Below are 25,946 nucleotides of genomic sequence, written 5' to 3'. Positions count from 1 at the left end.
GTAGTTCAAAACACCTGAAGTGCCGAAGGTTGCCTACCCATGCATTCTATCCAAATATAACATGATGGACATTGATATGTAATGTGGGTCTCTCTATACTTTGTTCTAGCCAACATATATTGCACTATTTGCTAGAATGATGAATGAATGCATCCAGCAATAATATCACTTGACTAATGTTTATCACTATGGGATGCTGCACACCATATAGTATAAACATTGTATTTATACATTCCCTAGCAATATCACTAGTACAAATATATAATTTAAACTCATATGAAGATATAATACATTTGGTTTGTTTGTTTACTTATTCAGTTTTTTTAAATCCTACATAGTGATATTGATCAGATAATTTAACTTTAAATATACATAATTTAATATGAATTAAATATTAAAAAAATGGGAGAAATTAAGAAATGTTGTTATTGTTTTAGTTCTGCATTGCATTTTAACTGTGAATGTCATAATACTGTTTGCTTTTACTGCAAAAAAATACACATATTTGTATTCAGCGATGTCTTACGTGTAAAACAGTACCCCCTATGTACAGGTTTATGGTGTTTTGGAAAGTTATAGGGTCAAATATAGCGTGTTACATTTTTCCGTTTTTTTTCCAGTTGTGTATGATAAATATTCAGGTTGTTATGCAAAGAACCTGGATACTTTTGTTCTTCTTTGCCTCAAATTAAATAATGAAATTGGAAGTAGATTTGCTAGATTCACCATCAGGGGCATACAAACAATAGGATTCAAAAACTTCACAAAACTGGGTCCAGATTTCAGTTGTCCAGTGATGTTCAGCCCAATTCAGGCTGTTTGAAAAATCTGGACATTGTTGAATAGTGTGAACAATGTCTGGAATTTCCAGTCTGAATGGACCCCGTCTGCAGCCAGATTGTTTTGCCTCGTTCAGTGTGGTAGTGAATAACCCACATGTTTTCCTGTTCCGTAACAATTTCATGCTAATAGACAAGAAACGTGTGGCCTTGCAGTACGTAGCGTGCAAATTATGCAGGTTTCTTAGTGATTCGGACTCTACTCCTTCCCTGAAGAAACGAAATGCTTCCTACAGCATGGCAGCTGTTATAATGTACAGAAAATGAGACGGCATTTTAAAAATTAAAAAAAAATACATAAAAAAATAAAATAAAATAAGTAAATATATATATAGAGAGAGAGTTTTTTTTTTTAAATTAAGGCAAGTATATATTTGTGCTCAGATGTTGGCCTCCTCTTAGGGATAGTTTGGAAAGCTCTATTACAAAGCTCCGTGATAGTGACATCAGTAAAGTTAAAGGACACGGGCGCAGCCGCGCATGTGTGTGCGCTCAGTCTAGATCGCAGCATATTTTTTCGTTACGTAAAAGTCATGCAGTTACTTCTTCCAAGAGGCGACTATTGAAGCCTTGCACTCGCTAAATAAATAAGGAATTTTATAAACGATCCAAGAAAATAAAAAAGAAGAGAGGCAATTACAAAGAGCTTCGATTGCGTGCAGGAAACAGCGTCCATAGCAGGAGCTGAGTCAGTGAAACACGTTCAACCATACAGGTATTAATCAAGTGGTAAAATAATAATTGTATTCACTCTCTAGCAGTTGCACTTCCACCGTGAAAACGGTAATAGTTTATGTTTAAGGATGCGTGGTCTGTCCTTTTCATTTTTTTCCTATTTGGTAACTGATGTACACCCAGTCAGCAGTGCAATGGCAGAACTCTGACTAATAAGATCTTGTTAACACCTTAAGTGCTTTTTTTTTTTTTAGTGAGGAGAGCCGATCCACATCCAATAATAATTAGAAAATCGTAGCCAACAAACTTCCCAAAAAGGTTTGACTTTAATTGTCAGACGTGGCTTGTTCTGAGGCAGCATGTCTCATTGAATCCTTGCTCATAAGAAGGTTTTGAGATACAATTTCTTCCTGATTTTGTCTCGATCAGAAAAAGTCAGATAAAAACCATAAATAGCTGACACATTATGGTTTTTGGGATAGCTGCATTGCATAATATATTTGGTTCTTCAAAATATTTTGTTGTTGAATTATTTATTTATTTTAAAATTAATGCTTCCTTCATATACAGAAGATCCTTTCCCCCCCCCCCCCCCCCGTGTTGTTCTACGGCTTCTTCATTTGGGATGTTGGAATCCAGACAGGAGCAGGGCCTTGAAGGCAACGGCTAGCAGGAGGGGGAGGGGGGCCTTGTCAGTGTCACAATTCTCCTCAATGGTGACGCTTGATACCACAAAAGTAGAGCGTCATGCTGGCACACATGCATGTCATGTTGGCAGCCAACCCAAAAGGACGGCAAACAGCTTTCTTGTTTTCAGCCCAAATAACTTGAAACTGCCTAACACAGCCTTGGGCACGATTAGTGCTCTCAAACAGAAGTTTATTGAGATATTTTAATGAGTGAAAAATCACTTGCCGTGGTTCAACACGGCTCGCAATTTGTGCCTGAGATACAAGATCTAATACTATTGAGAGGTATCCTTTTCTGCATTTTTGGGGTGACTTATGTGTAAGTTTAAAATACTATCTCTCTATATCCTAGGCTTTTGCTCAAAAGGTAACCATGAGTTAATAGTATCAACAGGTATCTAGAGCTCTAACTTTGTCGTATAATAATTAGAAAAGTAAGAGTAGTGGGAGTCTGCCTCCACATTTTACCCTTTACTGTGAACATTTCACTGACATTTTATATTTTATTTTATTTCTCTGTCTGTACATACATGTATAGTGTGTGTAATCCACATCAGTATAATTCTCTAATATATCATAACAACCAAACTATGTAAGCATTGTGAACCTTCCAGGCTTGTTTTGGCATATTTACCAAAATTTTCTGCCTACCTTCAGGGACAAAGGTGAGGAGGGGGGAGTTCAGTGGTCCAAGAGGCTTGCTGGATGTCAAAGGTGGAGGTCTGCCTAAAGAGTGACAACCTCCCTTCAAGCAGACCGAGCACAGAGCACTGCTAAAGCACTGATACCCAGTCTCCTCCTGCATTTTGAAATCTGCAGACAGATTTCAAAATTATTATTATTATTTATAAAGCACCAACAAGTTTCGAATAGCTGTACAATGGGTGGACTAACAGACACGTATTTGTAACCAGACAAGTTGGACACAGAGGGATTGAGGGCCCTGCTCAATGAGCTTACATGTTACAGGGAGTGGGGTAAAGTAACACAAAAGGTAAGGGTAGCGTAGAAAAGTAGGTTGCTAGGATAGTATTCATTGAGGGCTTAGTGTTTTGTTTTGATGACAGTGTCAGGAGAAGAATCAGGGTGCGGGGAGGAAAAGCTGTTCACAGTTTAATTGATGTGCTTTCCTAAAGAAGTAAGTTTTAAAAGATTAAGGAGTGGAGATTGGGTGAGAGTCTAACAGAGAGGGGACGGGTGTTCCATAAGAACAGTGCAGTCCTAGAGAAGACTTTAAGGTGAGCATCAGTGGTAGGAGTACGAACAGAGGTTATACGTAGGTCTCCGGCAGAGCGTAGGGGCCTAGACGAGACATATTTGTGTATTAGTGAGGATAAGTAAGTGGGAGCAGCATTGTGTAGAGATTTGTAAGCAGGTTGTCAGCATCTTAAATTGAACCCTATATCTTACGGGAAGTCAGTGGAGGGACTGACTAAGGGGGAAGGCGTGGAAGATGCGGGCGGACAGGAAGATGAGCCTCGCTGCCGCATTCATTATAGACTGTAACGGGGCAAGTTGGGAACACATAAGACCACTGAGAAGCGGATTACAGTAGTCAAGGCGAGAGAGGACAGCAGCATAGACAAGCACCTTTGCCGTATCAGGCGTTAAATAGGGTCGGATGCGCGCAAAGAAACAGGTCACTGGGACCTAAATTTGCTGGTACAGTACCCCAAAATGCAAGACTGTCCTAAAATAATTGGACTGTTGAGACCAATATTTTTGGTAGTATGGTTTAACTGTGGCTTGTGCGAAAAAATGTGTACATCTTCTGTGTATACCAATAACAGGGGGAGAGCAAGACTACATGGTTTGTTCATTTGCTAAAAAAAAGTACTGCTTGTGGTTTTGATTGCTATTGCTCTTTGCAGATTAACACTGTAAAGTAAATGGTTCTAAAATCTCAGACTGTGAAACAAATGTCAGTTTTATTTAGAATCGCTGCAATAATCACTGTATATTTATGTAAGTGCTTGAACAGTTTATGTTGGGAATGGAGATCTAAAATGAGGAAATTAGGTATTAGAATGTTTGTTTATTTTATTGACGTGCCTCTTCTCTTTGTCTAGGCCTGGGCTACAACAGACTTCCATTTTTTATGAACTACTTCTTTGACACCTATTTGCTGATTAATGAAGACACACCTGTAGGTAAGATTAAAACATGGATTTGGTACCTGCTTGTGCTCCCAGCAGTTAACTTCTAAAGGAGAAATGGCTTCCATGACTTCTGGGTTCTAATACTTCTATACACCGTACATTATAATGAAAACAGTCACTAAACCAGGCATCACAAACTCTGGTTGTTGCTCCAGGCTGTGTAATTTAAGATGGCTGGCTACTGGGGGAAAATGGCTCCCTATATATATATATATATGTGATTCCCGCCCTTTATCCCCAATCCTCCCTCACTCTACTACAGGACCTCCCTTCCTAGCTATATTACCTACACCCAGCTAGGGGTATAAAGTTTTGCTTTGGGCTCCTGTGTACTCCTGGAAGATGACAATGCCAGTGAATTCGGATAACTAAGATTCATTAATTAATTTCATATCAGGAGCTCTCAAACTGGACAGTCACTCAAGGCAAAGTCCGAATTAGTTTACTGGAAAAAAATGTTCCCTTTTCTTTATGAATACGGATTTGTTGAACTTATGACATCTAAAAAGGAAGTGCTATTTCCATGTTTTTGCGATAATTTAGCGACAAGTAGGTAATTGCTTAAATAACAGTTACTGTTGTTGGCTGTTACTGTTTGCCAGAAAACTTAACTGGTAAATATCAGCTGCTGAAAAAGTCACAGTCTTATTGACTAATGGTATTTTGAGCAATTAACAGCTACAATACTGACAGGAGCAAGGAAATAAGACCATGGCAAATCACGACAAGTCTAAAGGTGTTTGGTGGTGCTACACCCACTGAGAAAGCTACCCTGTTGATCTACAGATAGATAGATAGATACTGATCTATCTGCCAGTCCTTTCATTGGCTCCCTGTATCCTATAGGAGTCAATTCAAAGTGCTAACCCATACATTTAAAGCACTGAACAATTCTAGCCCCTCTTATATCTCCTCAATGATCCATAGGTATGCCCCTCTTCGTTCCCTCCGCTCTGCCCGTGACCACCTCCTGACCGCTGCTCGCACCCGTACGCCCAACTCGCGCTTGCAGGACTTCTCGTGGGTGGCTCCTTTCCTATGGAATAGCCTGCCTACCGCCATCAGACTCTCCCCTAGTCTTCAATCAAATAAGAAGGGCCTTAAAACCCATCTCTTCAGGAAAGCTTATGGCCTCCCAGAGTAACCTCTACCTTACACACCTGTCTCTTGCTCTCTCCTTAAGGGCAGTACTCTACTCTCTCCTCCAGCTCTGCTTCACTCCCACCTTATTTGATTGCTTTTTCCTGTCCTAATGTGTCTTATACCCCACCTCCTATAGACTGTAAGCTCGTTTGAGCAGGGTCCTCTTCAACCTATTGTTCCTGTAAATTTTCTTGTAATTGTCTTATTTATAGTTACATCCCCCCTCTCATAATATTGTAAAGCGCTACGGGATCTGTTGGCGCTATATAAATGGCGATAATAATAATAATAATAATAATATCTCACCCCCCTGGGATTACCCAGTTGTGCCCAAGATGTTTTTTGTTTCTTTATACAAACTGGGCAATCACTAAATCCTGGACTGATAGGGGGCATGAGGAATGGTTTGGGTACAACTAATCTAATATTTTTAAGCTCCTCTGCAAAACAGGTAGAGAAGCGTCCTCTGTTTGTTTGACACCACAGAACATCTCCATACAATAACACTCTGAACACCATAAAATTACGCGTAAAAAATTCTGTGGTTCAGTGCTAGATTGCTCTGCCTCCTGACCTTCTAAAAGTTCTCCAGAACCGAAGGCCTGAGCAGCATCGGGATGCTGGCCAGGGATCTCCTGGCACCATGGCAACTAAATTTCAATAATGTTGCTATGGTGCCCTGACTATTAAGGGGTAACGTGTTATTATAGCACTGGATATCTTCTGTATATCTGTAAAATTTTATTTATGTCATTATTTATTTTGGTGAAGTTGAAGTAAGTTATCATCCTCATGTCTAGAGTTTTATTTATTTTTTTGTATTTCTTTATATTTTCGTAAAAATTCATACAGAATGATTTTGTAAACTGTTTATATTTAAAGGAAAATAAATTAAACTTATCATTTGTGTGGTTTTCTTAGAGCTCAAAATTGCCAATTATATTCCACTTTTGCATCAGGTTCTATGTAATTATTGTTTACATTACAATGTTCTGTTCTTCACAGATGTATTACCGTCTATTGGACATATTTACTAATTAGGGCAAATCCTCTTGCTGTGATGGAAAATGCCATAGTGCAATATGCATTGTTTTCTTTTTCCCATTACATCGGTTTACAGGCAGGATTATTGGGCCCAGATGGTCTCCTAAGTAATTTCCAAATTTCGGAATATTAAATATAGTGAAAATCATCTTTTTTTTTTACCTAAATTAACTGTTGTTGTTATTCTAGTGGTGCTAGAAATGAAGGCAAGATGTAAATTAAAATCCAACTAGCTTTAGCTGTATTAACAATTATATATGTAAATGTTTCATATCTTGACAAGAGTTGCCGTTAGACTTACGGGACATTTGTGGCTTGAAATATTTAAAGGGACACTATAGTCACCCAGACCACTTCAGCTCAATGTGGTCTGGGTGCCAGGTCCCTCAGAGAAACTGCTATGTTTACATAGCAGGGTTAATCCAACCTCTAGTGTCTTCCTGACAACCGCTAGAGGCGCATTTGCGACGCTGGATGCGAAATTCGAGAAATGCTTTCCAATGGACTGTTTGAATGCGCGCGCGGCGTTGCCGTGCATGAGCATTCCGCTCCACTCGGGAGCTGGCGTCGGTGGGGGAGGAGAGGTCACCAGCGCCGAGGGAGCCTGGCGCTGGATAAAGGCAAGCTGCTGAAGGGATAAAATAAAAAAATTTCTCACAAGGGCTATATTAGCAGGTTTTCCTGCAGTTTGCGCTCCACTTATCATTTATTTTTTATTTTATTCCTTCTCAGTGTGTTTGTGTCTGGAATCACGACACTTAAGTGTGTAGCAGCGGGTCCCTGAGAATGATGTTGCAGATCCTGCATTCCAGCAACATTTCTTATCGAAAGGGACTGCCAAGGGGGCTTCTATTTTCACACTGAGGACATACCCAGGGCCGGCGCAACGTTAGGCGAACTACCTATTGTACAGCGCTAATGAATTTGCTGGCGCTATATAAATAATAAAATAATAATAATAATAGGCATTCGCCTAGGGCGCTGGCTTGCTGGGGGCACCCACCTTGATATTTCCTGGTGGGCTCACCCGGTTTTATGCCGCAGCACTGAGCGAGCGGCTCTTGAGTCCCCCCCCAGCGCCAGGCCGATCCTTCAGGCGCAGGTGGTGGTGCCCAGAGGAGCCCTGTCTCAGTTGGCCCAGGAGGTGACCATCTGGCCACCTCATGGAGCCCCCTAAGTTGTCCTTTAGTATGGCAGAGCAGACACCTGCTTACCTTAATGGCAGGTACCTGCTCTGCCAACAAATGCTGGTGACCGGAAGAGAGGGGAGAGGAGAAGGCAGGCGGCGAGAGAGACTCTTCTTGCAGCTTTCCACTCCTCCCTTGCGCGCCCTCTGTGATCCCGGGAGCCGGAATATGACATAATTCCGGCCCCGGCATACTAAACAGCGCACTAGAGGAGTGAGGAGTTGCCCCATACTGGAACCTAGGGCGGTAGGGAGGTGGATGGGCTTTAAAAAATAAAATTGTGTGAGTCTGTGTGTCAGTGAGTGTGTGAGTGTTTGACTGTCAGTGAGTGTGTGTCTGTGAGCGTCTGCCTGTGTGTGTGTCTGTCAGTGAGTGTATGTATGTCAGTGAGTTTCTGTGTGTGTGTGTCAGTGTGTGTGTGTCTGTCTGTCACTGAGTGTCTGTGTGTGTGTGTCTGTCAGTGAGTGTATGTCTGTCTGTCAGTGAGTGAGTGTATGTCTGTCAGTGTGTGTTTGTCAGTGAGTGAGTAAGTGTATGTCTGTCAGGAGTGAGTGTATGTCTGTCAGTAAGTGTCTGTGTGTGTGTCTGTCTGTGAGTGAGTGAGCGTATGTCTGTCAGTAAATGAGTGTATGTCTGTCAGTAAGTGTCTGTGTGTGTGCATGTGTGTGTCTGTCAGTGAGTCTGTCATTGAGTGAGTGTATGTCTGTCAGTGAGTTTCTGTGTGTGTCAGTGAGTTTCTGTGTGTGTCAGTGAGTGTATGTGTGTCTGTCAGTGAGTGTATGTCTCTCAGGGAGTGTGTGTGTCTGCCAGTGAGTGAGTGACATGATGGGGCAGCAAAATGGATCTTTGCCTAGGGTGGCAGAAATCCTTGCACTGGCTCTGGACATACCTACCAAGCGTGGAGCCATCAATATCTTAAGACACACCTGTGTAAGCTGGGATTCATTGAGGAATTGGGAGCCTCTGGAGCAGCATTGCCCATTTGGAACCCGCTAAATTTCCAGTCTTCAAACTTCTACCGAGCTGTGACCTGACTTGCTATTGTTCCCAAACAGCCATATCCTCAATTCCAATACACTTCCAGGGATCCGTTATATACCTGTTATATATTTCTACAGATGTTCAGTGTATTTTTTAAGTTGTAGTTTTTGTTTTGTTTTCCTTTTTCTATTTGCAGGTTGAAGTTTGTGCTGGACGCTCTCCAGTGTCAACCTGGCTGTTTTTAAAGCCTGGTGATATCTAGCCCCCCTTACCTGTTGCATAACTTATTTTATTGTGCTAAAAAACATAGTTGTGAATTCTATATACCACCCCCTGTTTATTTCCTGAGTATACTTGAGTTACCTGTAATGCTATGTGAACGCGTGCTAAAACCAATTGCTATTGTTTCACCATATCACCCTTAGGAGATTAATCGATAACCACCGATTTCTAAACGTATAAATACCCTTTCATATGTTTTCATTTGTATGATTGCTACTCTACTGCTTTTTGCTATACATCTACTGCTATTAGTTTTATGTCTCATGCTGTATTTTGTCATTTGTGGATGGAGATATAATTAAGGGGAAAAAAATAACAAATGGTGTTATTTTCCAGTTAAATAAAAAATGGACCTTGCTGTTCCTTTAACTGCCTAACGTCAAGGTACAAGTCGTAGATATAAATTGGATATCTATTCTGTAAATGGCAACATTTAGTTAAATTAAACTTAGAAGTAGCGTAATGTATTAGGGGTTTGGCGTGATATACCGTTCTTTTAACATTTTCAGAATGTCGTAATACACAGAGCAATCATTGTTTAGGGATGAACTGTTCATTTTAATCTCACTGTTATGTTTAAGTGATTCTCAGCAAAAGTAGCTCAGAGATATCTCTCCTGCAATATGTAATTTTTATTAAACGATGCTCACTTTGTATAATGCAGGAAAACAGCAATTGACACATTTTGCAGGTCTTCGGCTTTGATACAAAAAAAAATAAAGAGGTGCTATGATTACTTTCTGAAGGTTTGCGGCTTAATATACATGTCTAGAAGAGAATTCTTTAGAAAAATGCCTTTGTGTGTAGACAAAGGTCAAATGGGTACTGTACTGCCGTGAATTCACAAACTGCAGTCATGTCACCCGGAAATTAATTACATGAATCCCTAGATCAGGGGTAGGCAACCTTTTAGAAGTACTGTGTCGAAACAACATCTTGAAGTCCCTTGGCATGCCGGTCCTATTTTTTTAAATGGTGTGAGTATTGGCATATTATGATTGTGTTATTTATGGGTACTGCCGTTGCTGCTTTGTAACATTGTATTTGTGCATATGTGGGCAGTTACATTGTATTTGTTTATGAGTAGTTTGTGGTATTTTGTATGATACCTATGAATATGGGCTGTGAATGGGGGCTGCTTGTGGACTTTTGTGTCTGGATGATACGTCACATTGTGTGTTTGGCGGTGTGTATGTGTGGGGCTACTTATGGTATTTCATGAGAAAGGCTGCTTGTGGGGCTGTGTGTATGCATGTGGATTGTACGTGGTGTCGTGGGGACTGTGTGTGTGTTTGTGTGTGGGCTGTTTCCATTATTTGTATTAGGGTGAGGTTTCGTCTATAGCTCTGTGTATATCTAGCAGTGTCTTCACTGGGGTCTAGTGGAGACCAGTTTGGCCAGGTACTGGTTAAAGGCTGGACCTGCTATAGCTACTGTAGGTTGATCTAATCCAGTTTGGATTTCCGTACAAAAGATCTGATCTGATCTGATATCACTTACTCTAAGTGCTGCTATTTGTAAATTGTACCTCACTACCTGCAATCACCACTTGGGTTACACTTGCAGATATCTAAAGTCCCACTAGGACTGCTGATAGACTTCTTGAGTGCCGTGTAAATGCACTTCGAGTGCCATAGGTTGCTGACCCCTGCCCTAGATCATGAAAAGGTTATCTGTGGGGTTTTTTTTGACTCAATGCTGAACTACAGTGAATGAAAAGTCCAAATAGCAAATTTAGTCCAGAATAGTAGGTCTGGAAAAATTCTTAACCCATGCTCGTGAGACAACCTGAACATTTTAGCCTTAGTCTTGCCATTTGAATTGTATTTTGCTGCAATTCAGGATCATAGTGAATGGTGCATTTGGTGCTTTTATAATTACCTCAAAAATACAGATTTGACTAATGACTCTTTAAATTGGGTAGTTTATTGTGTGAGGGTGGGGGGTTATCCCAGAATACATCTCCCCTCCACTGTCTAAATTAATGTTTATTTTAAAACTTTTTGTTTCTTTGTAGTATGTTTTTAAATTGGTTATATATATATATATATATATATATTTTTTTTGGGGGGGGGGGGGGGTGGGGGGTAATACACATCTACATTGATAAAATGTATAAACTTATCACCCTTGGAACTGGGCAAGACCCACTCAGAATTGTGTCAAATGAGCGACTGAGTTGAAATGAAATTCTACTGAATATTTCCCCCAAAAGTTTAATTATTTTTCCTTGAAAAACTGTCAGAAAAACTCTTACTGTCATGCATCAATTAAGTTATTATTTATTATATACTTCACTGAAGCATACTTGAAATATTTTAGTTTGCTGTCGCAACTCTTTTCCCCATTGAATTATTGAGTTTTTATCTCCTGCTCTGTAAATTTAACTTTAATCATATATAGGAGGCTTCTGCAGGGTCTTGGAAGCTATTAACAGAACTGGAGATAAGACATTCTAAATTAAATAGAATTTGCGATAAAGGAAGTGTAGACATTAAATTACTCTTTACAGGAAGTGTTTAGGAAGGCTGTGTAAGTCACATGCAAGGAGATGTGACCAGGGCTGTGTAAACAAAGTGATTTAACTCCTAAATGGCAGAAAATTGAGCAGTGAAACTGCAGGGGCATGAATTATACACCAGAACTGCTTCATTAAGCTAAAGTTGTTTCGGTGACTATAGTGTCCCTTTAACTCTAAAAAACACGTTAGATAAGACACATATAGATGATGTTTTTTTCTAGAAACATTCCTTCGGTCTTGTAGGTTAATATGATACATTTTCAATGCCATTATTTTTTCATAATACACGGTTCACTGTTATATATTTTGTGTGTATACATTATAGGAAACACTGACATAAAGATTCTGTCGACGTTTGCAGTATGAATAATGTTTTTATTTTGGTTGTAAGCATTGTTCTGCAATCGTCTCTTCGACGTAGCTTTCTCAAGTTACAGTATTGTTTTTTCTTTCTGTAATTCTTCTGTTGGTTTATGTATGTCGTGCAAGTAATGGAAAAAACCATTAACATCGTCGTCCAAGCAGTATGTCTTTAAATGCCATAAACATTTTAGTGTCGCCCTAAAATGTGAAAGCAGTGGGCATGACGCTCCACAGACAGAAAAATGGCATTGTCTCCGCAACCTAAGCAATCTCAAGTACGTAAGTTAATTATGATTACAGTTTGTGCTGCAAAACTTTAAGGGGCATCATAAGATTTATTTGCTTATTTAGCTGGCTTAAAACATCAATACGTGTGAGAGAAAGGTTTCCTTTGTTTCGCTAACAAAATTAACAGACCTATCAATGTATATTCCACTTTCATTGCGCCGACTTGTAAGGCACCTGCTGCGACAGTCACAAATATTTTTTATTTTATTTTATATAGGACATTTACTAGATGTGATATGAGCCTTTTTGCATTTTCATGTTGCCTTGGTATTTATATTTATGGTAGTGTTAGATCAAGTTGGCTATTTTTGTTCTGTATGTTCGGTCTGTAATCTGTGTTGCCTCTTAGTTTGTGCAGTTCCCGCAGTACTTAGGTTGATATTACGGGCACTATTCTGTGCAAATAGTTCTTGGTCGTAGGTTAAATGGAGATCAAAGTTCAAATCATCACCTTGTCTTTGTGCACCCATTTAACCCCTTAAGGACCAAACGTCTGGAATAAAAGGGAATCATGACATGTCACACATGTCATGTGTCCTTAAGGGGTTAAATAAACGTATGAATTAGAAACAATGCACTTTGTAAAAATCGGGCATGTATTAAATATTGAGAGGAGTTATGGTAAGGCAACAATGCACTTGCTAAATGCAAAAATTTGAAGAAGCCAGTATTAGGGGGAAATAATGCGATCTGATGGTTTCAGGAGACGCGTGTGTGTGTGTGTGTGTGTAAAAAAAATGCATCCCCATAACCATCACTTTAACAGGTAAACAAGGCTTTTCACAAGCCCGCTCAGGTTTCATTAAGATAGATCAGCTCTGTGAAGGCATATGGCTATTCCATCAGCCCACCCTGATTAACTTTTTATAACACACTACCATAGTCCACCTGTCTGATATTGCCATTGTTAAAGGGGGATTGCAGGTAAACGTATCCTATCTGTATGATCTGAATGTAACATAATACATAGTAATGTGTGTGAGTTCAGCTGTGCGCTCTCTCAGTGAGCAAAACTACTCTTATTAGTTTATCTAAGGAATGCTATAGCGTTGTAAATACAAACTTTTATTCCTAATACTATAGTTTTAAGTACTTATTTTAGGGTTCCCCCAGTCGTTTAAGGGTTTAAAAGGTAACTTTCTGCCTTAATCTCTTTCTGCTCAGGGCCGGCTTTAGGCCCTTAGGCGCCCTGTGCAAAAAATCTTCGCAGCCCCCCCCCCACACCCCCCCCCCCCCACACACAGGTACAGACAGACAGTCACATACAGACAGCCACACATTGTAGCGTTACTTACCTTATCCAGGGGCCGGTCGCGGTCCACTCTTTGAGCCGTGCGCGGTCCTGCTGCACGAGCCGCGCACGGCTCATCCGACGGCTTCATTAGGAAGGCGGGCAGTGACAGCGAGAAGCGGTCACGTGTCCCACCTGAACCTAAGAGCGCGCCGCGGGTCTCGGGTGCGCTCTTAAAGAGACAGTGGGAGCCTAAATTGTCAAAAGGCTCCCATTGGCCCCTGTCATGCCACACTCCCCATACACTTACCTTTTGGGGTGTGGATATGACAGGAGCCAATCAAATTAGTTTAGAAGCTATTTAAACTTACCTCTCCCTTTACTCCCTGCCCTATCGTGGTTTCTGTTTCAGTTCCCTTTAACGCTTGTTGTGTTCAGTTGTGTTCCTTCGTATTGACCTTGGCTTTGTTTCTGACTACGTTATCTCTTTATCCTTATCTGTTTTGTTTACTGGCTTGCTGTTTTCTGTGTACCAGACCCCGGCTAGTCCTAGTTTACGCTGTCTCTCTGTGCCCTTGACCTCGGATCGTTCCTGACTCTGTCTCCTCTCATATACGTCGAGTCCGACCATTCTAAGGTCCGGTAGACGTATCTCTCCTCTGTATTGTCTTTTGTAGAGTTGAATCCTGCGAGTTGGTGTATATATTCGTTACACACATACAGTCTCTCTCACACACACACACACACACACAGTTACATGCAGACAGTCACACACACAGAGGCAGACAGTCACACAGGCAGATAGTCAAACACACACACACACACACACACAGAGGCAGACAGCCACACACAGAGGTACTCACACACACAGAGGCAGACAGCCAAACACACAGAGGCAGACAGTCACACACACACACAGGTACTCACACACACAGAGGCAGTCAGCCACACACACAGAGGCAGTCAGCCACACACACAGGCAGACAGCCACACACAGGCAGACAGTCACACGGGCAGACAGTCACACACACACACAGGCAGACAGCCACACACACACAGACAGTTACACACAGGCAGACAGTTACACACACACAGGCAGACAGTCACACACACAGGTACTCACACACACACAGAGGCAGACAGCCACACACACAGAGGCAGACAGCCACACACACACACACACACACACATGCAGACAGCCACACACACAGGCAGACCGTCTCACACACACACACACACACACACACACAGGCAGACAGTCATACACACACACACATACAGGCAGACAGTCATACACACAGGTACTTACACACACACAGAGGCAGACAGTTGCACATACTCACACACTCACAAACAGGCAGTCATACATGGTTACCTCTGTCTTTTATGGCCTGGGAGGAGCGAAGGCAGTGCAGGCAGCTCCTGGGGTCTGGTTGTTGGGGAAGCAGGGACTCCTTCCTGATTCCCATGCAGCCGTCATTTTAGCTCTGCCCCGCCTTCAATTTAGCTCTGCCCCTGCCGCAAGGTAAGCCCCGCCCCCGCCGCAATGCTGGGAGTTTTTTTCTAATCCCTGGCGGAAGAACCTAAAGTTGTTGTCAGGGAGACAGCCAATAGAAGCTTATTAACATTGTAATTTGAACATTGCAGTTTCTGCAGAATGGCAACATTTCAATTGCAGGGTTAAAATGAAAGGGACATGGCACCCAGATCGCTGCATTGAGATGGTCTTGGTATCTATAGAGTCCCTTTTACAATTAATCTGAACGTTTTTAAGTTCACCTGATTCTAAAAAAAGTACTCTATGGAACACTAAACAAATGTCTGTTAATATGTAGCATTTTTTTTTCTTCAAATTTTCTCTTAGATTTCCTTATTGTTTAGTGCAAAGAGTGCATTTTCCCACAATGCACTGCACATAATCAATGTAAAAATTAGCAAAGTAACAATTATGTTAATCATCCTAAAATAGCAAAAATAGGTTTGTGAAGGGGGGATTATAAAAGAATATAGCCTGTGTGAAGCCCCTTTTTCTTTTTGGTTATCAATAATAAATTTGTTACACAATGAAATCTGTTACAATCCTAATTCATTTTAGAGTAATTAAATAAAACAACGAAAATTAGAGGGACTAGTGACTACCTCAATTTGTCCACCTGCTCCATGACTAAATTAAACAATATTGTCTTCTGTATCACTTGCCAACTATGTAGAACAAAACTGTATTCTCAGGATAATGTTACATTTTTTGAGGAAGTCCCTGGCCTCCAGAACTGTTTATTTATTCATAAGAACATGGCTGACATACTGTTTATGAAATAGGTATGTATTACTGTAAGATAAATCACGTTCTGGGCTCCAACACTCAAATCCTTTTGTTGATGTATAAAACTTGGGTTGAGTATATTCATACTTTATCGGAAAATACAGTGCTCCATTAAATCATTGCTACCCTGTAAGATGTACATTTTATAAGGACCACCATTTAAAATTTTAGTATGGTGACTATTAAAGGACTGAATTTAGTCTGAGAAAAATGTACAATTAGAGAGAACAGCCATTTTGTCCCAGGAAGAACATTGCCAGGAACTTGCAGTACTTCCTGGTTGCCAAAAATCATTTCTCACAGCCAGCAATGACTGTCCTGTTTTCACATTGTAGTGTGTGTATATATTTAATTTATTGTGCACATATGTATTTGTTATGTTATAGATTTTAATATATTACATATTCGTTTCCGTGGTCATTTGACCTTCATTAGTTTAATTGACTAACAAGAAACCAATAGTTAACATCGCTTGCACAGCTAGCTCATCAGGTAACAGGAGGTAGTTTTGGTGTTTCTTCGGTTAATTGAGTATTGCAGTATTGATTGTGTCTTTGAAAATTGAATTTGATCATTTTTCGATTGTTTTGTTGAAGTGTTCGTGACTCCTCTTCGACAAGTTGTGATCATTGAAAAATGAGGTTTAATGATGTCAAAAAGCATCTGAACGATGGGATTGTGATTCAATCATCGTCGTCATTAATGGCTCATTGACAGCTGTTATTGTTTGATAAATATTGAGCATACAATCTTAATTTCTCTATTAATGCAAAATTGACCTATAATCAGAAATTATACAGCTTGATTTACAACAATAATTAGAACAAAGTTCTAAAGTCTTATGTAAATGAAAATAATAGATTTCGGTGAAAAAAAAAAAAAACTAGAGTGAAATTCATCAACACTTTAAAAAAAATCATGTAAAATAAGCTTAATTTCCATTTCTCCTGATGAGACATTGGAAGTGCAGAAAGGCAGTGTAATATCACAATCAACAACAGCCAAATAAAACATTGTTTGGAAGGGTTTATTTAAGCAGTCTGATACTTATTGCCCATGTGGCATTTTAACATCTTTATTTTTTGAATGCTTCATCAGACACATCACTGACGCAACGAATTAAAGAGTTGTTTAGCTGTCAATATCCAAGGCTCTTTGGCTAGTAATGTGAAAAATGTCATGCTCATTGGGTTACACTTGTAATAGTGACGTCCAGAATTGGTGGACAACTGGTAGGTGTATACTTCATTAGCTTGTAGAACCCATATTAATGGAAGCTGTATTATTCTGCGTTGTGAAAGCACCATTTCGATGTGTGCCATTAAACTATAGATATTTGAACCACTGGAATGTCAGCTTCAGTCTGTTCTATGGACCAACAAATCTTGCTCACCATGAGGGAGTTGTTGCAGAGGGAGAGATCTCTGTTCCTTTCTACTTAGCACCAATATAGAGCATGGTCCAAAGTAGGACTTTAACCTCCTGGGAACCGAGGAAATAATTGCCTTCTAATATGTCCATATTTGATGGAAAAGGAAGAGGAAGTTTCCAGAATCCCAGCCTATCAAATGCCATATCACTGAAAAGCCCAGGATGTCCTCTTTACAATACAATTGATAGAATAGCTCAAAAGAAAGGAGATGCATATGAACGAAATGTCCAGTACAGAGGATACAAGTTAATGGGCTGGGTCTCAGGAGCATATAGCAGGATGGCTCTTGAAAGTCTACATTTCCCCATCTTCCTATTAATCAGCATCATTGTAATATAAGTTCAGCAGTAAGATCAACCCTAGCTATGGTTGTCCTACTAGGACATCTCTTAGTGTCCTGAGTATCTGTAACAACAATGTCAAACGTAGCTTTTTTTCTCTTCATAATTAAAACCATCTGCATGTACAGATGGAGGGAAGAAAGTATGGAATATAATGGTGTGTTTTTGTCTAGTTTTGCCCAATATCAAACAAATGCAACCAACACAATAAGCCTTCAATGTCATCCTTTGATAAGGAAGATGGCAGGCGATACATTATAAATGTAAAAACTGAGTTTACTTCTGGCTTAGGCTAACATATAGCAAAAAAGAGGTTTTCTACATAAGACGTTGATGGTACAGTATCTCCTGAGCCTCACCAAGGTGCAACTTCAAAAACGTAAGTCAAGTAATATGTTAATTAAATATGTATGCCCATGTGAAAAGTATATAAATAATTTGGTGCTTTGCGTTGTTATTCCTAAAAATAATTGTTGGGATGTTTTCTGACCAGGCATGTCTTTTGAAAACATGATTTTGCCACTGATAAGAAAACCAAGTTTTACAATTAGATTAGGCGAGAGAAAAAAAAAAAGACTTTTCTTCTTTTTACGGTCCTTAATTGTCTCTTAAGCACCAACATGAACGTTCCCCCTATAAAATATGTCTTCTTTCCTGTTTACAGCTATCCCGAGGTAAGGCTTTAATTGAACTTTTATCCCAAGTAGCTTATAGATAGTACAATATTTTACATGCACTTGGGAGAAATTCGTCTTTCCCTAACCATTTCTTTGGTTTCCATTTGCTGATAATCATATTACCACTTCTATGGCCTAGTGGACTCATAAACACACACCGCTCTGCCCGACACTCTCGATCACATTAAATTACATTTAAACTCTGCCTTATATATATATTCCCTGTACTACTCCAGAGACATGAAACTCTTTTATGACAGCAGATACTCGGATCTTAAAGTTAAATGTAGTTAAGTGAATGCTTGGGAATAGTGTAAATGCATTTTGTCTGACTAGTTCTATGTAGATTGGTCTTAACATGTCTTTGTTTTTCTGTGTTCTTTAGTTTCTTTGTAGTAGTTGTATCTTTGTATCTTTGTAGTAGTTACTTAATTATGTATTGACTGGCTTAACTAATTTATATATGTAGATTTTCTGCTTTTGTTAAAAATAAAAAAAGTAATACAACTGATATGTAAGTCGTTTGCTTGAAATGTTGGACATTCTGAGATGTTTGAACTTGTGTGTCGGGGACTAGTGACACTTGACATGAACTCTATTCCGGATTGCCAAATGTCAGTTCTGTGCAAACAATAAGTCCATCATCAGTGCTCATTTTACATGGCAATGGATATAATTAGCTTCTCCCTTGCAGGCAGCACGTCTGGAAGGGGAAGCTTGCTTTCTCCACCCTCCTTCTTTATGCTCGCCGACTATAAAAGATTAAATCTCTAAAAGAAAAAACTCTCATTCTTCTATCGCTCCCCATTTCCACCTTCCCTTGCTGGCTCAGAGCATGCTCAAGCCCTCTGAGCTGATGAGTCCAACGCTATGTTTCTCTATGAGAAGCATTTGATTGGACCACTGAGCAGAGTGATGTCATACAGGGCGTTTTCTTATTAAATTCTGAGTGGTTATAGTAAATGTAAGTGGGGGGATACCTAGTAACTAGTGTCCAATAAGGCATTACCAATCTAATAAATAAGTATGTTGAAAGGGTTATAGTGAGGGTTATAGTGAGGGTTATAGTAAGCATCTAATGAGTATCTAACTCTTTTATATACTTCTCTGTTGTGTCAAGTCAGTCTTTCTTCATATTTTGTAGCTTCCAGATAAGAAAATGATACTTGCGCTACCTCTAAGCAGCCCACAGCACTCAGCAGAAACCGGGACAGAGCCTTTAAAAAGCACACTTCATTACTCGTATTATTACATATGTTTCTAGCTCACTGAGCTATATATGTTTATATATTGGTTTTGGGGTTTAGGCGAGACTAGCCCTATATAGAGATATCTGTGTACATAGATATAAAAGTAGTATGGTTCTTTTAGTTTAATACTTTTTTTTCTATTTAGGTCCATAAATGTCTGAATATAGAACAGTCTATTTACCTGCATTTCACCCAGTGTTTATTGGATATTTTTGAAGCACTATGCCACTTTAATTACTATTGCTAACATTTCTATAGATGGATTTTTGACAGGTATTTTTGATTGTATACATCCTCTATAAAATAAGGCTCTCATTTGTACATAAGTATATTTTAGATGTTATCCACCTATAATTCTCCTTTTTGAACTGGATTTATTGGAAGTACTATGCCATTTTAACCATTATGGCTTACTTCTCGATAGATGTCTCTCAGACAATATTTTTTTCATTTATAATATATTATTTATGTTACTGACCAATCATGTGATCGGGCATTTCTGACTGTATTGTTATAGGCAAATGCAAATATTACAAGTTTTAGAATGAAATGTTGTATTTCTTAAACTGTGTACTTTGTCTTTAAGAGATATTGCAAACTGACAAGGTGTTAGAAATGGAACATATTGTAAAACGTGTAATATTTACATTTGCCCACAACAGTATCATCCTCTATGAATTAATGTTCTTATTTGTTTATTTTAAGATGCAATTGGTAGGGATATATTTTTACATTTTTAACCTTTTTCTCCTTTTTTTGAGGTTATTTTTCCATTTTATTATTTTCAAGTGTTATTGTGGGATATATATATATATCCACTATGTAACTGGTGGATTATTATTAGTGCTCCGTTTATATTTTGATGTTCTGAATTAATTGGACAATGCAGCTGTTGCTCATATATGGCGAGTATATGGGCTATAAATGCATTACAGCCAGGCCCATCTAGACCTTAGCCTCTGATGAAGTGACATGGTTCAGTCACGAAACGCGTAAGGCTTTACGGCAGTTGCCGCTAAAACATCACGATACCGGGTCCCAGTGGAACGCAGGTCTAAAACTAAGTGGAACGCACGTGAAGATTTTTTTAATCTATCTCCTCGCATCACTATCTCCAAGCCGGCCGGAGAGAGGATTAGCATTGAACCACTTCTTTCATCGATCCTGGCGACCCTGAACATCTTGTATTTGCCAGATATCACCTCACCTTTGTGAGTGTTTTTATCTTCTTTATAAATAAACTTCAGTGTTTTTTTAATTGAGAGCACTATGGCTGTTCATTTTATATTGCAGATTACAGAGATCTTGCTACTTTAGATCTACTACTGTGATCTAATAGTGATTTTATATCACCCGGGACTTTTTACTTTGTGGTTTATGATGTACCAGTACCAGATCATGTTATACCTATTATAGGTTATACTATATCAGCCTTGACTGTATTGCAGCTCCTGTTACCCTATAACAGCAGTTATGTATCCTGATAGCTGATACATTGTTGCATTAAGACAGGCTTCCCCAAACTCCGTCCCTCCAGATGTTGCTGAACTACAACTCCCTTGATTCTTTGAATGAAATAGATAGGCTGAGAATCATGGGAGTTGTAGTTCAGCAACATCTGGAGGGCCGGAGTTTGGGGAAGCCTGCATTAAGACATTGTTGCACTCTATTCCAAAACTGTATTTATGGGCTTTCACTGGATGGAATTTACACCCAGGCATTATATTTGAAATGAGATTTGATACAGTATTCCTGTTCCAGTTCACTGTTTAGGTAGCCACCCCTTTTTTTACCATTGGGGCAGCACTTTTCCTGGACGCTTCTGATCCATTTTCTGCTGTAATATATGCAATTATTTTGGTATTATTTGTATTTTTTGTATTATATAACATTGTGTTTAGGCTTTGGTGATTTAGTAGCCGACTGCTCCCAATTTTTGGGGGCTACACTTTTTAGAAATAGTGTTTTAGCCATATACTCAGTCTCTACAGCTTTCTCGCAGGGGATCTCCTAGTATGTTTAGGACTTTATATCCTTACACTTTACACTCCATTACTCGTCCACAAGGCGTATTCTAGAACCATCCAATTGCAGTTTATGGGAAACCTGAATGCAAGATGTAACGTAAAGTGATGATTCATTAAAAAATTTTTTTATATTACTCGATTTACATTATTTTTTGTTCTGTTCTATTCATTAACAATTCATCTAGAACTCAGTTATGTAAAGGCCATTTGGACACATGCTGATATCTCAATTAATTATTGAATTAAATAAATGAATAATAAATGTATAATTAATACAATTAATCATTAATCATTAAAACACCTATTTAGTTTTTTATGGGACCGATATCCATTACACCTTATAGTTTTTATGGGACTGTTTAGCGCCAAGCCCTTTTCAAGGTGTATGACAAAAACTGTGACTCTCCTGGCACCTAACGCCCAGACCCTTTGATACAGCCTTGCTAATGGGCAAGTGATCTGATGTGACCGGCTTCACATGTCAGCGTATTGGTGGAAGTGCGGAGATAGAAGCATTATTTCTCCTCGCAATAATCCCTAAATGAGGGATGACATAGCTTGTGATGCCAATTTACTGTTTATATGTATGTTGTAGACTTGCACAGCAAAAACATTTTATTCCCCCAAATAAATTTGTGCGGAAAACATTTCTGTGTTGGTTCATTCGGGATTTTTTGTCTATGTGGTATTTTGGCTCAGACGAATATCATCCAGGCAATTGTTTTGAGACAAACGAACAGGGTGCTGAAATGGGCCAATCAGTGTACTGCAAAATAAACTGTTTGTCCACGGTCCATTTCCTTTGTCTTATTATTCATCCATATAGGGCTTTGGAGTTCCGAATTCTCTGTTCGCGATGTGTTTGAAACCGAATGCACAGATCTGGTCTGTTGCTTGTAGCACAGTTAGTAAATAACTCCTAATGAATTACATCTGAGTTACTGCCCAGCTTTTCTGAGGTAATCAATTCTATTTGCATATAATCCATTTCATCATGTGCCCAGAAAATTAATTCCACCATAATATTTTCTATAAGACTCTTGTGTATTAGGAAGTAGATACATGTTTTTGTTACTTAATGGATACTCTAAACACCAAAACAAATGTAGTTTAATGAAGCAGTTTTGGTGTGTGGATCATGCCAATGCAGTCTCACTGCTCAATTCTCTGCCATTTAGGAGTTATATCTCTTTTATTTATGTTAATGTAGCCCTAGCCACACCTCCCCTGGTTATGACTCACACAAATAGAAATTAGAGAGATTTTCAAACGACCATCAGGCAATATCTAATGATGAGGTAACACTCATAAAAAGGTAATACTCAAAATGTAAATACTAGAAGTATTCCCAAAGATAACGGGAAGCACCTGTTAGAAATGGACTGTAGCTTCGATGTAATAGCAACAGTTTTTTTACATTTCTAATATTTTTTTGTCACAATTTGTGTCTGTATTCATTCCTTCACGTTATGATTTTTTTTTTTTTTTCTTGTATTTTTGTCTAAGGGGATGTCTCAATAAAGGTATATCAAAATAATGTTTTTAGTTCTTCCCTAACAGGCAATCTCTTTTTCTGATGCTCACCGTTCTCTTGGGGAATACTTATAGTATTTACATTTTAACTACGACTTACACAGTATACGTTAAATGAATGTATAATTTCCATCATATCTGTAAAATGAACTTTAATAACACGCATAATGCTCCTGCAGACTCTAGCATACTATTAACAATGCAGGATATCAGTGCAAATGAAACATTGCAATAAAGGAAGTTTAAAAAATAGATCTCTTTTTCAGCAACTGTGTAGGAAGGCAGTGCAAGTCACATGCAGGGGAGGTGTGACTAGAGGTGTATAAACAGTAATTTAACTCATAAGTGGCAGAGAAATTCTATACACTAGCACAATTTCATTGAAAGCATACTATAGGTATCAAAACAACATTAACTTAATGAAACAATGTGGGTGTAGAGATCATGCTCCTGCAGTCTCAATGTTCCATTCTCTGACTTTTAAATCACTGCTATTTAAAAGAGCAAAATCACTTTTGTTTCTTTACATGCAGTCCTAACCACACCTCCCCTTGCTGTAACTGACACAGCCGGCATGAAAAAAAATGGTTTAATTTTCAAGCAGATCTTTACTTAATTTACTCTTGACTCTGTAAATTAAACTGTAATCACACAGGAGACTCCTGCAGGATGTAATAGTACATTAACAGAGCAGAAGATAGGAAATTGTAAATGAAATAGAATGTGCAATAAAGTAAGTTTAAACATTAGATCTCTCTTTACAGGAAGTGTTTAGTAAGGCTGTGCAAGTCACATGCAGGGAGGTGTGGCTGTAGCTGCATAAACAAAGTAATTTATATCCTAAATGGCAGAGAATAGAGCAGAGAGAATGCAGGGGCATTAGATGAACTCACACTGATCCCCGGGCACTATGACCATGCAGAGAGAGCTTCATCACTTGTCTCTGCTTAGTTCTGCAAGTAACGGACTACACATCTCATTCCTGGATGGAAGTTCCATGTCACTAGCAATGCCCCTATGAGGTCTGCTCACAGATCCCCACTACATACCTCCTAACGTTGAACTAGCTTGGCAAGCACGCTAATACATTTAGAGGTTTTATGGGTTTTCTAGTATCCATCCTTTGCGATCTCTCTTTTTCCTTTTCCCATACTGTATTCCTACTTTGTATCATTTTTATATTACTGTGTATCCAGAGAGCTCTATTCCTCTTTGAAATATTATGCAGCTTTAATCCACCTTCTTTCACAAAGCAATAGTTGGAAGCTGATCCTCTTTGCCCTTTGTGCTGGAATCAGTGGGAGTGAGGAAATGTGTAGTGCGTTGATTTTGTACATGTATCTCCGTGGCTGTTTCAAGGTAAAGAAAATGAAAAATTGGATTTCACATGGAAAACATTTATTTAACGTGGTTAGTTAATTACTAAATCATTTTGGTGAGTTGCTGCAAGCTGAACAATAAAATGTACCTTGAAACTGTAACATTGGTGAAAAAATGTCTATTTTTTCCAAAATTACTATTTTGGATAACATTTTGCAACTTGACGGTCAAGCCACCACAACACAATGTTTTGTGAATAATCCCCTTAATGGGATGTTTGCCTTTCCTTACGTGTTTTGTGTTCTTTCTATGTTAACACTCTACATATGTTTGACAATGCCAATTAATATTCGGATGCTCTGCTGTGAGCCTTGTTTGACTTAGTCATCAATGTCTACAGTCATCATGACTCTACACTTGTCATATGTTTATGGATTTTGGCACATATCACGCTTTATTCGAATTTTATTTCACTTCCCCATAGGCAAACTGCAACCAGCGTTCTCTACTGTATTATTTGAATCGCACTAACACATCTGTTAATTGGATGTAGAAGGGAGCAATTTACTATCTGCTGGAATGTGGCTTACTTGTACGGCTAGCCGTCTGTTTACAGTCTGCTCCTGGTGGGGAGAAAATGAGTCTAAAGATGTGATTACCACTGGCTGCATCCATACAATGGTAGAATTTATTGTGTGCTACAGGTCCACATCACGTCACAATTTATAATGGAATGGAATAAAAAATGTCCTATTGCGCTCAAAATATTCAGGAATTCCCTGTGTTTGGGCAAAAGTAATAATGATTGACAGAAGGACATAGCTGTAATTTCTCTTGCTGTGTTCCCTCATAGATGAAAACATAGTGTTTGCCTGTACAAGCCAGTGCTGGTTTATGTCGTGGGATAGCACGACAGGTTAAAGCACCAACTCACCTGTTTAAAAATCCTGGTGGCACATTAGATTTCAGTCAAGGTAAAGTCAGACTTCCGTCCACCCAAGGTCAATAAGATAAATCCCATTAAGGCCTTAATATAAAATAGTCGGATACATTTTCCAAATGACTTAATATTTTTGCATAAACGTTTACAATTATTTTTTTCAACATATTCAAATATCAAAAATATATCATATATGAAAAAAAATGTAATACCAAAATATTTTAAATTGAAATAGTTTTCATAATAAATCATTTTAAAAATGTATCCAAAAATATTAAATAATTTGGAACGCTTATTCAGTAATATTACATAGAGGCCTAAGTTGGGTAATAATACTTATCAGCTATCTATTTGGCTACCCTCAATAGTGTTTATCCCTTATTCGTAACAGGACATTGAAATAATGTACAGAGAATAAGACAGTGATTGGCTGGGGGATTGAGACGGAATGATGCATTGTAATAAGGGGAGGCTTTTTGCAAAATATCAGTTTAATGCCTAATTTCTCCTAGCAGCACCATCCTCCTCCGTTAGCATCACTCCTCCTGGCTGGAGATGGACGAATGTCCGGGAGGGGAGGACATGGGTGGCATGGAGTGTGGGAGCAGGCCATCATTGACTGTCAGGAGCCAGCATGCTATGAGTGTTTGCATTAGATGCCAATTTTTCACAGAATTCAGGTTTTCAACCCTGGATGCTTA

The 25,946-nt window shown here is 39.0% G+C and overlaps 1 protein-coding gene across 1 annotated transcript in view; it reads left to right on the top strand.

The window, feature by feature from the left end:
* Positions 1-25,946, top strand: part of CDH23 (cadherin related 23) — a 909,735-nt gene that overhangs the window by 80,903 nt on the left and 802,886 nt on the right. The window contains exon 3 of the mRNA XM_063435341.1: positions 4,273-4,353. Within this exon, the coding sequence (XP_063291411.1) occupies positions 4,273-4,353 (81 nt within the window). The remainder of the gene's footprint in view (positions 1-4,272; positions 4,354-25,946) is intronic.

This window comes from Pelobates fuscus, chromosome 10 (assembly GCF_036172605.1).
Source record: "Pelobates fuscus isolate aPelFus1 chromosome 10, aPelFus1.pri, whole genome shotgun sequence".
NCBI lineage: Eukaryota > Metazoa > Chordata > Amphibia > Anura > Pelobatidae > Pelobates > Pelobates fuscus.
This window is presented reverse-complemented; position numbering and strand designations above follow the sequence as displayed.